The sequence below is a fragment of the Petaurus breviceps genome, unplaced genomic scaffold (assembly GCF_028583685.1).
Source record: "Petaurus breviceps papuanus isolate PSGF00001 unplaced genomic scaffold, PetGlider_PUasm1.0 171, whole genome shotgun sequence".
Taxonomy (NCBI): domain Eukaryota; kingdom Metazoa; phylum Chordata; class Mammalia; order Diprotodontia; family Petauridae; genus Petaurus; species Petaurus breviceps.
In genome coordinates this window covers 25,815,668-25,829,264 of record NW_027185754.1, presented here as the reverse complement: position 1 = coordinate 25,829,264, position 13,597 = coordinate 25,815,668, and the positions used below count along the sequence as shown (strand labels likewise).

Sequence of the window (13,597 nt, the reverse complement as noted above, 5' to 3'; positions counted from 1 at the left end):
CAGTATTGTACAAAGCCACATCTTCATTGTCAACCCGAATGAAGTGTAGATATCCTCATTCTGCAGATGGACAAGTCAAGGAACAGTGAAAGGGACAACTCTTGACTTGAATGCAGGTCTTCTCTCATACTCTGCACTATCCCTGGCTGTGCCAACATGGTCTACTGAAAATATCTAATTTGCCTTTAGCATAAGTTTGCATATATGGGAGTGAGAAATATTGCTAGCCTGTGTAGTAGTGGCTCCTGCTACATAGATTTTTGTAAATTACATTGAAGTTGAAAGAAAGTTTCTCAACTCAAGAGTTCTTACCGAGTACTCAATATAATTATATAGAGTAATAAAAATGAGCTGTGCTTAAAAACCTTGGTGATTTAGATTGCAGAACCACCATGAATGCTTCAGTTATCATATATGAACATAACTATTGCTACCAGAACTTGCCCTTCCTAAGAGGTTGGATGCAGAGAGAAATTGGAACAGCTTGAGAGACCTAGTAAGGTCAGCCCCCTCTACCTCTCTTTTTTTAAAAAGGATGATGGAACTGAGGCTCAGAGAGGAAAAGGAACTTTGGGGAAAGTAGAAGAACAAGAATTTGGACTTTGAATCCTTCGATTCCAAATTTCTGGTAAAACATTTTTCCAGTATTTGTCTTTTCTAGGTATCAGAAATTTTAGAGCAGGAAGGGACTGGACCAACTCTCATTTGAGAGGGAACAGCTCCAAAGAAAAGTTAAGTGACTTGTCCAGGGTCACAGAGCTAAGAAATGACTCGCCTGAAACCCTATTAATTTGCAAACAAAAAATCCACCACAGCCTAGATTTAAGAGCTTTAATCAACAAAAATATTATTGCACCACAAATGAATTCAACAGTTTTACATAATACAATGAATGTTTTACAACATGAAGGGAAAGACCCAGAGCCAATGCTCAGATAAAGGATTATACATATGGACTGTATGTGTTACTATAGTGTATTTTTTTGTGTTGTTCATACATGTCAAAGTGTGTCCAGTCAATCACTCAGTACTATTTACACCACTCTTCCTCTTAAGTTAAAAAAAAAAAATCAACATGCAAGGAACCCTTAATCAGTTCACTTGTAAAATACTTAAGTACCCAGAGACCTAGTTAGTAGCTTCCCAAAACTATGTAATTAACCTGTACCAAGGGAGAGAGACGGTGTGGTCAGATGACTCAGGCAGGAAGGAGCAGGGCCTGTGTGACTCCAGTCTAGGGTGTGTTTGTTTGAGCTGGGTATGTAGCTGCTCAGACTTGCCCATCACAACCTCATCTTAGTTCCTTTCCCATTACCCTGAGCAAATTTGCTGAACATATGCTGAATGTATTAGAAGTAAAAGAAACTTAGTTCTGTGTAGGAGTGCCTCTTGTTCAGGAAAAATAAAATGCTTCTAAACATGTCCTCATGTTATAAAAGAAAATATTTTAGCTCACAGACCTGGTGAGAATTTATCAGCCTTTTAAAGCTTCCCCTTGTTGAGAGGCAGTTGGGATAGGCTTGAATATGGACACTGAGCTGTGGGGAGAGTGATGCTGTCCCCTTCTTTGGGAATACAAGGTATTGCTGTACATTATTAGGCAAATCAATATAAATATTTTGCTGTGAAAGCATCTCCCTTCCTTGTTACTTGGCAAGAAGAAATAACCATTTGGTGAAAACAGAGCTTATGAAACATTCACATATATATGGTCCTGCAATTGGTTCTTAAGTCAGTGGTTAACCATGATGAAGCCTTGAGCAAGCTACAAACTGTTCTGAAATGATCTTTTCAAATGAATTTTAAGATCCTACTACTATGCTGAATACATGTTGACTTTTCCTTAGAAATAGCTGGTAAATAGAATGGTCCCTAGCAATCATAGCCAGAGCATTTCAAAGTAGCCAGCTTTGCAAATCCTATATATTGTTACATACAATCTGTAGTGTTCATAAACATATTGGAGGCTTAGTGTTTTTACATAAAAGGCAATCAAGGGTGTGCTGCAGTTCTCCATCTTGTGGCCTGAGGGTAGAAGGGGCAATATATTTTGTCCTTACCATATCAAAGTTTGCTTAGAGTCTCAACTGTGCATAGAATTGGGAGCAAATCCAGGTTTCTGCTACAAATAAGATACTGATACTGATTTCTCAAGAGATTGTCCAAGAGTGCTATGGAATTGAAGGTGGAAAGACAGAATCTAGGATGGAAGGCATTTCCTTTTACCTCTCTGATTTTTCTCTAAGAACACTGGTAAACTGACTGCAGGACAGAAGAAATGTTTACAAGCAAATTTGGCTTTAAAAAGTATGCTTTAAAATGGTTTACCAGCAACCTGTACAAGACATATGAGTTTAAAAAGGCAACTGAGTATATTCAGTACTATATTAACACCTTTTTTAATATTTTTTTTCTTTAAGAAAAGTAAAACGAGATCCCTCCAGAAAGTTGCATATCCCTCACTGACTAATATCAGCCCCCAAGGCATAAATCTTATCTTCTGACACATTCTTAAGTCAGGACATAGCTAGCTTCAGGAATTGGTGGGAGGGATTAAGGACATTTTAAAATTTTACCCTCCCTGGGATCCAAACCACTAGAAGAGAAATGCCAGGGAATTCTTTTTTTTTTTTTTTTTTGCCTTTTGGAGGGCAATTTTGGGGTTAAGTAACTTGCCCAAGGTTACATGGCTAGTATTTTTGTGTGAGTGTTAAGTGTCTCAGGCTGGAACCGAACTCGGGTCCTCCCGACTCCAGGGCCAGTGCTTTACTCACTGCGCCACTTAGCCGCCCCCAGGGAATTCTTTGAAAAACATGTGAGGCTATATGGGGTTCTGGGAAATTCAGCAAGATGCAACTTGGAGGAATCAGGTTGTCCTGTACCACTGATATCAGTCACTTTAACCCCTCATAGCACTAGCTGTCCACTGACATTTGGCCTTCTGGACAGACAGTAATAGTTACAACTCTTCAGTGCTAGCACTAGGGGTTAGAGAAATCCACATGCAAACCTCTGGGGCCCAAAGTGGGGATTTATAGCAGCACTGTGTGAAAGAGGAGTTTCCCATTAGCTACTTGTTATCCTACCCACAAAAGCCCATGGAAAGCAACCCCTTCCTTTCAAAACTGGCCCAATCTCTGAAATCGGCCCTATATTGTGGCTATCAGTTTGCAATGAAGGAAGCTCTAACCATTATTTGTCTTGTAAACAATGTTTCAAAGCTTGTACAAAATACTGCAATTACAGTGATTAAAAAACCCACCCAGACTGGTGTGCTGTGTTCTTTTCATAGAAAAAGTGCTACACATGGAATTTCCATTCTCAGGTTTCTTTTAAGACCATGGCACCCTGGGATTCGAGATGGATGGCCGAATGCTACCTCTGGGAGATGGCTTGGACCCAAACCACGACATCTGTCATTTAAACAGAAGAGCAACAAATGATTAGGATAATAGAGTCTACAGGAAAGAGGACGCGATAGTTCTCAAAGGCCATCCATCCTCTGTAGAGGGGAAAACAACTATAGCAACTTGTCACTGGTTGCTTTGGTCTGCACAGGCCTCTTGCTGCTAAGCAGGACATCAGGTTAAACTTTAAGATAACTGAATATTATCTTAATAGAACTGGAAGAGATCGGCTACTTTAGCCTACAATGAGGCAACAGGTTGAGACTTGAACTCAGTTCCAAGGCTCCTCTCAGCATACTATGTTGTTTGAGGGAATGGGTAACAAGCCCCTTAAAGAAGTGCCTTAGCATTTCTAAGTCTGTATAATGCATCATGCTTATAGGTCTGGGGAATAACCCAGAACAAGACCCTACTTCATTACCTGAGAATTATACATAGGCAGATTTTGATAAGAAAACCTTTCAAACAAGCAGACCTACTCAACAGTGAAAGCTGCTTTCAGAGCTAAGTTCCTCATTGTTGGAGGAATTTAAGCAGAAGTTGGAGGAACACTTATCAGGGACATTGCATAGAAGATTCAAGCATCACATAAGGCTAAGCTAGATTACCAGAAGTCTTCTGGCGAGACTATGATTATAACAATGATAAAATATGAAAAGAAGCAGAGGATATACAAGATAACCTTCACGTCAGGGGGCCACCACCCCAAATGACCTGAAGTGCTTGTTACTTTTACTCTTCCAGATTCAATCTACTGACTCAGACACCAGAGGGTTCATTTTTACCCCTGTTCTCATCTAAGACTTTATTCTCCTTCAATTGCTCTGAAGAACAACAGAAAGGTCTACCTTATACTCCAAGGTCTCTTTGAGCATGTTTTCTTCCTCTTGTGAAAAATTAAGTAGCACAGACACGGCTTTAATGAGATGAAAAGCCTGAAACAGAAGAGATGTTGCTTACTCCAAGCAGAATGCCCAGTGCTGGCAGGATCTAGGAGGTGGGTGCAGGAGCTGCCTAGATATTCCTGTAGATACTTCCTCTCAGCTTATGAGGACTGCCATGTGGCAATGGCCAAAGTGGGAACACTTCTTTATTTCTAGCCTATGGCCTGATGACATTACTAAGAACCAGTCTGTGGTCAACATTTGGGGTGATATTCCAAGTCAGCAAAACCTTTTAAAGGTTTTTTTAAACCATTCCAGTCTTTTCTATCAATAGTAATGAATGACCATTAATTATGTCTACTAAATGAATGCTCCTTTGGGTATTCTGTTCTGTCATCAGTGCTGATTTTCCCTCCCCATTAAAGCAAAAAAGGTTTTCCTGGGCTGTAGCGAAAAAAGATTTATTCTCTGATGGGTGACTTTTTGGGGATAAGCCTCTCAGTTCACTAGGCCTCTGTTTCCTTTCCGGTTCATTATCTGCAAGAGCACAGGCACTACCAAATAGCCTTTGTCACCCCCAGGGACACATCCATAACACGATGATGTATAGACAGAGGAAAATATCAGAGTAGGTATCATAATAGTAATAATGAAAGTGATTATTACTACCACTAACAAAAGCAGCCAACATTTATATAGCTTTTGTAAGTAACAAAGCATTTTTACATCTCATTTGATCTTCACAAAAATCTCATGAGATAGGTATTACTGTGAAAGGTACTGTGCAAGACAAGCTGGGTGGTACGATGGATAGAGCCCTGGGGCTGTAGTCAGGAAGACCTGAGTTCCAATCAGGCTTCAAACACTAGCATCATGACCCTGGGCAAGTCACTTCCTGTCTGCCTCTGTTTTCTCATCTGTAAAATAGGGATAATAATAGTACCTACCTCGCAAGACTGTTGTGAAGATCAAGTGAGATAACTGCAAAGCACTTAGCAAATTGCTTGGCATATAATAAGGGCTATATAAATGCTAGCTATTATCATGACTACTATTAGCTATTAATGTATTGGCCTGAATACAAGGCACCTTTAAATAAAGGTCAGACCCTTAACATAAGATCCCATTGAAAGAAAAAAAAAATAGGAGGGGCGGCCAGGTGGCTCAGCGAGTAAGAGCACCGGCTCCAGTGTTGGGACGACCTGGAGATCAAATCCCGGGCTCAGACACTCAGCACCACACCCAGAAATAACTGGCCGTGTAACCTTGAGCAAGTTACTTAACCCTGATTGCTTAAAAAAGAAAAAACAGGGGTGGCTAAGTGGTGAATAGAGCACTGGCCCTGGAGTCAGGAGGACCTGAGTTCAAATCCGGCCTCAGACACTTAACACTTACTAGCCATGTGACCTTGGGCAAGTCACATAACCCCAACTGCCCCTCCAAAAAGCAAAAAAAAAAAAAAAATAGGGATATACTGAAATAAAATGCATAAAATTTCATTGTTTTCCCTGTGAAATTTTTTTTTTTTGCTTTTTTTCTTTTTTGGAGGGAGGAAAGTAGGGCAATTGGGATTAAGTGACTTGCTCAAGGTCACATGGCTAGTTTTGTGTTAAGTGTTTGAGGCCAAGATTTGAACTCTGGTCCTCCTGACTCCAGGGCTGGTGCTCTATTCACTGCACCACCTAGCCGCCCCCTTCCCTGTGATATTTTAAGAAACATTTCTTTCAAAACAGAAAAAAGATGTTTTACTTCATTTTATCACCATTACCTTAATACCTGTTTCCTTCATTGTTCCCTTATTAGGAGTTATTTATTTATAGGCTACTCTCGGGTGTTCTAGAAACTAGATATAGGAAAAACTATTATGCTACATTTAAAATGATATGAACTGAATTGTATGCATGTACATATATGTATATCATGTGCTCATCCCCATTTACAGCTGAGGAAACTAAAGTTCAAAAAGATGTGAAGTGATTTACCCATCAGTTGCAGAGCAGCTGTGTGCTTGGGGCCTTAAGAGCCTAAGCTCACTGTTCTCAGAGCTTCAGTTCATAGGCAAGTAGAGCAAATGAAGCAGTCAAAGAGCTGAACCCGAGGTCAGAAGAACCAGGTTCAAGCCCTGGCCTTGGTAAGTGACATGTGACCAGGGATGAGAGCAGCACAGCTCTCAGAAGCTTGGTTTTCTCAGTTGTAAAATGAGCGTGATACTAGTACTATCCAACTCCCAGAACCGTGGTGGCAAAAGGACTCTATAAACTTAATTTTATTATGACTATTATAAGAAAAGCTGAATTTAAATTTAGAAAATGTATTAAATGCTACTATAAATCATTTCCTGAATTGTAATTCTGCTATTAAACCTAAATATGGGAGAGGGACAGAGAGAAATAGGATGGCATGGGGACCTCAGTGTGAAAACTGATAAAGGAATAAAAATTGAGGGCAAACTGAAACCAGTGTTTTTACCTCTGATTCCCGACAGGACATGAATTTTAAAACCACATGCTTGAGGTATTCAAAATTTATCTCTCGAGAATCATTTAGGTCTGAGTTATTGGTGACAGTTGTGGATGCAGTAGGCACTTCAGGATTGGGTTTCTCTCGAACTTCAAAGATATCATTTTCAGGCCGAATTTTCTGGAAGAGAAGAAAAAAAAGGAGAAAAACATTGAAATATGCTACCTTCTTCCTTCCTAAGAAAGTAGGTCAGATGTCTTAACATTTCTCACACAGCATGGAAATAATCCAAGTTTTAAGCATTTCCTCCCATGCCTTCTCCCTATCTGCAAACGGGGCAAGTAAATAAATTGGGCCAAACTGAAAGTTGATCCTTAAGACATCATAGGATTTAGAGCTGAAAAATACCTTAGAGATCATCAGATCTAATCCCATCATTTTACAGAACAGGAAACTGAGGACCCAAAAGAGGAAGTAAATGATTGAACCGAAGTCACATAAGCAGTAAGGGATCAAAGCTGGGATCCAAACCTAGGTCTTCTGACTTAAAATTCAGTGTTTATCCCATTATGCTGTGCTCCTTTTAGGGGGAGCCCTGAAGCAAACATGGCAGTCTGAAAGTGTGATATACAGGCAAGGTCTAGGGATGGGGCTGTTGTGGCTAAGAGGAAGAAAGCACCAGAAAAGAAAGGTTCATACATTTGTCTGTCCCTCCTGCCCCTGGCCTCCCAGGCAGCCCAGTCATGGAAGTTCACTTCCATGATCACTTACCAGCTCCTTCTGGAGGGTCTTCTTGAGTTCCAACATTCTCTGCTGCAGCTGCTTTATAGTCTGTGGAACAAATGTCAGAGTACCAGAGATTTAGAGCTCTTAGGTCATCCAGCCTCAAATCTTCTCCCTGTCCTATTCACAGAACTGCCAAAAGGATTATCCTAAAGTACAGATCTGACCATGGCACTCTCCTCCTCAATAAGCTCCCAATTAGATCTAGGACAAATTAACAACTCTTAATTTTGCATCTAAAATCCTCCACAACCTTGCTTCAATCCTATTTTCAGGCTCCCTCCACAAAAACCATATTATGGCCTTCCTTCTGTTCCTCACACAGGACCTTACATCTCCCATCTCCATGCCTTTGCTTATGTAGTTCACCATGTCTGCAATGCAGTTCCTCCTCAGCACCACCTTTTAGGATCCTTGGCTTGCTTTAAAGCTCAGCTCAAGTGCTTCTCTCTACATGCAGTTTTTCCTGATTCCCCTCGCTCCTGGTGCCCTGCTCCACCCCCTCCCCACCAAGTGACCTTGTAATTAACTTCGTATATATTTTGAACATACTAACATAGACATATTGTTGTCCATGATAAAATGTAAGCTCCTTGAGAGCATGGACTGTCTCATTTTTGTAGTTACATCCTCAGTGATCAGTACAAGGCCTGGCTCACAGCTGGCACTTAATGATGACTGGCTGGGTGACTTGTGGAGGCTGGTATTGTTGAGAAGGGTCATTTGTTACCTTGTTTTTCTCTATGATCTGCTGCTCCAAGTCTCGGTTCTCTTTTTGTAGTTGTACCATATCAACACAATCCACTTCTCCATTCAATGTTCTTTCATCATTTGAGAGTGGGTATAAATCATCACTCAGTTCCTTTGCTGCTTCTCCATAAACCTGTCAGGGTAGAGAAAGCACTCCTCAGAACCTCTTCTGCTGACAATCCTGAGCTTATTCATGGGTAGAAAAGGTACAAAAATAAACCATGGAATTTTTCCCCCCAGATATAGGATGTCAGCTCAAATTGTTGCTTGATCCAACACACTGAGGAATTCCAGTTAGAAATAAATCCCAATTCTTTGGGCAAAGACACAGAGTTGGTTTTTATTTCAGACAAGAAAAGAATCTAAATGGGCAATTTTTTATAGGCCAAGCCCAAAGTAAGCAGGCATGCCAAGTACAACCCAATAAGTATCCCCAAAGATGTAACAGTTTACATCATGGTACAACAAATTCCAGTCACTGTAATGTTAATCTGTCTAATGTTTTTTAACAGTACTTATCTGATGGCCCTGATAAAGTTCCCAAAGGTGATCTAGTTTTCGACTCTCTTCCTCTTAAACCTTGAGCCTAGATTACTGTCCATTTCAAATACTTCTTCAATCTATAGGCAGTGATAGGTTTCTATCCAACTGCATGTTATTTATTCCAATTCAACAAAGACTGCAAATCATCTAGTAACTTACAAATCAAGTCAACGATTATTAATTAAGCACCTATTATGCAAAAGGCACTGGATTGGATGATGGGGACAAAAGGCAAAATTAAAACAGTCCCTGCCCTCAAAGAACTTACATTTTATTGGGGGAGGATACAACACATAAACAGTTAATTTTATATAGAATAATCTGAGGAAAAGAAGAAGGGGAGATGGCAAAGAAAGGTTTCCCATGGGAGGTAGCCATGACCTGAGCATTGAAGGAAGACAGGGATTCTAAGAGGCAGACCTGAGGAGAGAGCACATTCTAGAAATGGGCACAGACTGTGCAAAAGCAGATGGACTGCCAAGTTTGGAGACAACAAATAAGTCAATTTGGTTGGAACACATCAGTACAGATGAGAAGAATAAGTCTAAATAAGTAAGTCTGGGGCCAGGTTCTGTGAAAGGTTTTAACTGCCAAGATGGGGAATTTGTATTGTTTGTAGTCTGTATTACTGTAGAGACAGGAGGGAAGCCACTAGAGTTTATTGATCGGGGAAATGATGTGGCTAGACTTATGCTTTAGGAAGATTATTTTGGACTGTGTGAATGATGGATTGAAGGAAGAGACTAAAAGCTGGAAGAAAGAGGTAATGAAAATCTAAACTAGGATCTTATAAGTGGAGAAAAAGGAATAATCACTAAGGATATTAAGGAGATAGAATAGAAAAGATACAGCATTATTGGAGGTGAAGGAAAGGAACAAGGGAAATAGAATTTGGAGGTTATGAACCAGGTGATCTAGAAATATGGCGATGTCTTCAACAGATACAGAGGTTTAGAAAATTTATTATCTGAGGTAAAGGGGAAGACGATGATCTATGTTTTAGACAAATTTGGGGATGTCCATGGAGCATCCAGGTGGAGATGTTAATAAGCTGTCTGTGATGCAAAACAGGCTCAGGAGATAAGCTAGATACATAGAGCTACAGCACTACAGAAGTGGTAACTGAATCCAGCAGAGCTGATGACATAACTAAGAGTTATTCTGTAGCAAAAGAAGGAAGCTCAAGACAGAACTCCAGGGCAGACTCACAAGTGGGTGTGGATGTGGTCGATGATACAGCAGTGGAGACTAACAATAAGGTGAAATCAGTATCCTAGGTGAAAGCCTAGGGAAGAGAAAGTATCTAGGGGGAAGAAGTGGTCAATGATGTCATATGATGTTAAGAAATCAAGGATGAGTAAGAAGAAAAGACCTTCATAGTGAACATTTAAGAGATTGCTGGCAACTTTGAAGAAAGTGGTTTTGGTTGGTTGGTAAAATAAAAAAACAGACTACATGGGATTAAGAAATGAGTATTGTTTGGCTCTGAAAGGGAGGAAAGATATAGGATGGCAGCTTAGAATATGGAGAGTCAAATTATTTTTCAAATTAGAGGCTATATTTGAACATGTTTGTAGACAGCAAGAAAGGAGAAATTAAAACTCAGAGAGATGGGGGAGGGCGGAGAAAGACTGAAGGGACAAGCTCTTAGAGGATTTTCAAATGTATGGCATCAAGGAGACAACTATAAAGGTTTATCTTGGTGACAGACTAAAGCAAAAGAGGGAAGAACAGAGGATGATGTTAAGGGGCTTTAATATGTAGACTAAGGGAGGTGAGAATTTGTGATGGATAACATCTATATTCCCAGTAAAGTAAGAGGTGAGGTCCTGTGCTGGAAGAAGAGAAAGGGATTGAGGAAAGAAGAAGTTTGGAATAGCCACAGTGAAAAGTGTGAAAGTCAATTGGGGGAAATAAGAGGATTGCTGTGTAGCAGTCAAGAAAGGGACTGAAATTAGGTTAACAAATTTATAGCAGACCCAGTCTAAATGATTGTGACTTTTTCCATGCTATTCAGCATCATGCTTTTGAGAGTTAAGGTAGATGGTGGGGATAATGCAGAGGTGGGTTATGGCAAATGGGAAAGAGAATCATGAGCAAGGAGACACATAATTGAAGTGGTTAAATATTGGGTTAAGACTGAACAGAGCAAAACCAGAGTCAGGGTAATATACTAACGAGGAAAGAGTGGAGTTACTACAATTTAGAGAAGGTAAACGTAGGTCTAGAAAGATGGAAGGACAGGGGGTTGTGGTCAGACAGGAATTTCAGAGTTCTGAACCATAGTAATAGCTCACATTTACATAGTACTTTAAAATTTGCAAAACATTTTATGGACATTATCTCATTTAATCATGAGAGTAGAACATTTATAGATAATGGTGAGCTCAAGGGCATGACTCTCCCCACATGTAGCTGAGGTAAAGGTGTAGGTTGTAGTTGGAGATGGGAGGGCAGCAGGTATATATTAACATGTATAATGAAATCTCCAAGCATTAAGACAAGGGATGGCGTGGAACATATGACTGTGAACCATGTAGATAACGACATGCAGGAATAGACAAGGTGAATTTCAAAGAGAAGAAAGATGCCAAGTGACGGAAACAGAAAGAAAGTCTGGAAATGGCAGTTATGTTTCAGGGCTTATGACAGAAAGTGCATACTGGGTCAATGCTGGGGAGAGTGGCAAGGGACAGTCTTCTGGAGAACATCAGGTTTCTGTGAGTAAAAAATAATGGAAAGAGTATACGAAGATGTGGTCTAAGATAAAGGGAAGTTTGTTCATTTTAAATGGGGAGTTCTTCATGGAACACAGTAGAAGGACAGGAGGGGACAAGTGGCACGGCTGATGACAGACACCTGAAGTCACGGAGTGGTAGCAGGGAGGAGGCTTTTTGCCTCTGCAGGCAGTGACTGAACCACAGAGATTAATTTGATATTGAAGGAGGAATTTGCTTGCCATAGGAAATGAACTATTTGACAGGGGAACCTACCCTCACGGGTCCTAAAATGGTATTAGGCAGTATCAGTTCTGACTGAAGCATGAGTTTTGATTCTAGAGGTGAAAAGCTTCATATTTGAAATTTTTTGTGTATAAACTTCTAGGACAATCTCCTATGAAGGGCTGTGGATCTCCGTGAAACCATGCAATGTCTTCTATGATCCCAAGTTACTCTTGGATACAGATGCCTCTCTTTTTTAACATTAGTGCTCTCCTGTTTATGCTATACAGTTACAAATTATGGAACATCATCATCTCTGAAAAATCAACATGGTAGCTAACCCAAAATAAAATGAAAAGACAAGGGGTGGGGGAAGGTGTGAAGCAACAAGTGTTTATTAAGGGCTTGCTATATGTCAGGTATTGTGCCATGTGTGGGGGCTATAAATACAAGCAAAAAGGCAATCCCTGTGCTCAAAGGGGGACCTGTAAGAGGAGTGAAAGGAGAGAGAAGGTACCTGTCCAGGGGAGTCAGAAGCACATCCAAGAGGGAATGAAATATGGTCAGTCTGAGCTCACCCTAAAAAGGAACTCTCCAATGGGAGAAGAGGACCAGTATGGTAGAGGATAAGCAGACCACAGGGTGATATACCTAATGTATACATACATACATGAAATATATGTCACATATATAATGGTGATGTACATGTTAACAAGTGAAATTAAATGACAGCACTTAGCATACATGTCTTAGAGACACTTGAAAAGGGGGTAGGCTGAGTATGCAGTAAAAGTAAGGGAGAACAAATGGGTAGCCTGACTGATATAAGGGTACCTAGGAAATATTAAGAGAACTAGATCAAGTCTTCTAGCACTGGATGGATGCTTTATGGAAAGGATGTGAATGAGAACTCCACAGAATGAGGTGTGTGTGGGATGGGATCTGCCTCAATAGAGGGAGCAGCCACACTGATACATTCATGCCTCTCTGCTTACATACTTGCACCTCAAAAGGCTTTTCCTGGTTCTCCTAGTACAGACTTCCCCACCTCCTAATCACTGGGTGCTTATTTTGTAAACATCCTGTATTTCCTAAGCTGTGAACATATTATATTTCCTAGTAGAATGTAAGCTCCTTGAGGGCACTAAGCACAGAGTTTGACACAAAGCAGACACTTAATGCTTATACTGGAAGTATCAAACCATAATTATTTGATAGCAAAATGTATAAATATAAGTGTAAATTTCACAGAATCTCAGATTTAGAATAGTCCTTATAGTTAACTAGACCAGCCTATATCTCAAAAAGAATCACCTTTAAAAAGATGACACTGGGTCATCTACCCTTGAAGTGAAGATTTCCAACGTGTAGGAATCTCACTACAGCCAAAAGCAGCCCATTCCACTTAGGACTAGTGCTAATTGTTAAGAAATTTTCCTCATATCAAAACTAGATTTGCCTCTTTGCAGCTCCTACCATTTGCTTCCAATTTTGTGGTTTGGAGGTCAAGCAACTAAGTCTACTCCTTTTTAAAAACAATAGCTCATTAAATACTTGAAATAAGCTAATTTGTCCTTCCTAAGCCTTCTCTTTCCCACGCTAAATATTACTAGTTCTTTCAACCAATCCTCAAATTGCATGACCTTAAGGCCCATCACCCTCCTCTGGATGCTCTCCAGCATATCCTTCATGAAATGTAGGCCCAGAATTGAACACAGTATTCCAAAGATGTTCTGATCAGGGCAGAGTACAGCAAGCTTGACATCTAATTAAGTCTAATTGACATCTAATTAATATGGGGTACAGAGATCCATCTTGCCCTACTGGA

At 40.2% G+C, this 13,597-nt stretch overlaps 1 protein-coding gene across 8 annotated transcripts in view; it reads right to left on the bottom strand.

The window, feature by feature from the left end:
* Nucleotides 1-817: 817 nt before the first annotated feature.
* GOLGA1 (golgin A1) overlaps nucleotides 818-13,597 on the bottom strand; it is a 57,499-nt gene continuing 44,719 nt past the window's right edge. For all 8 annotated transcript variants that reach the window (XM_069082762.1, XM_069082761.1, XM_069082766.1 and 5 more), the window contains 5 exons: nucleotides 8,265-8,417; nucleotides 7,523-7,582; nucleotides 6,761-6,931; nucleotides 4,256-4,342; nucleotides 818-3,413 (listed from right to left, as the gene is read on the bottom strand). In XM_069082762.1, coding sequence (XP_068938863.1) covers nucleotides 3,333-3,413; nucleotides 4,256-4,342; nucleotides 6,761-6,931; nucleotides 7,523-7,582; nucleotides 8,265-8,417 — 552 coding nt within the window. In that variant the 3' untranslated portion in view covers nucleotides 818-3,332. The remainder of the gene's footprint in view (nucleotides 3,414-4,255; nucleotides 4,343-6,760; nucleotides 6,932-7,522; nucleotides 7,583-8,264; nucleotides 8,418-13,597) is intronic.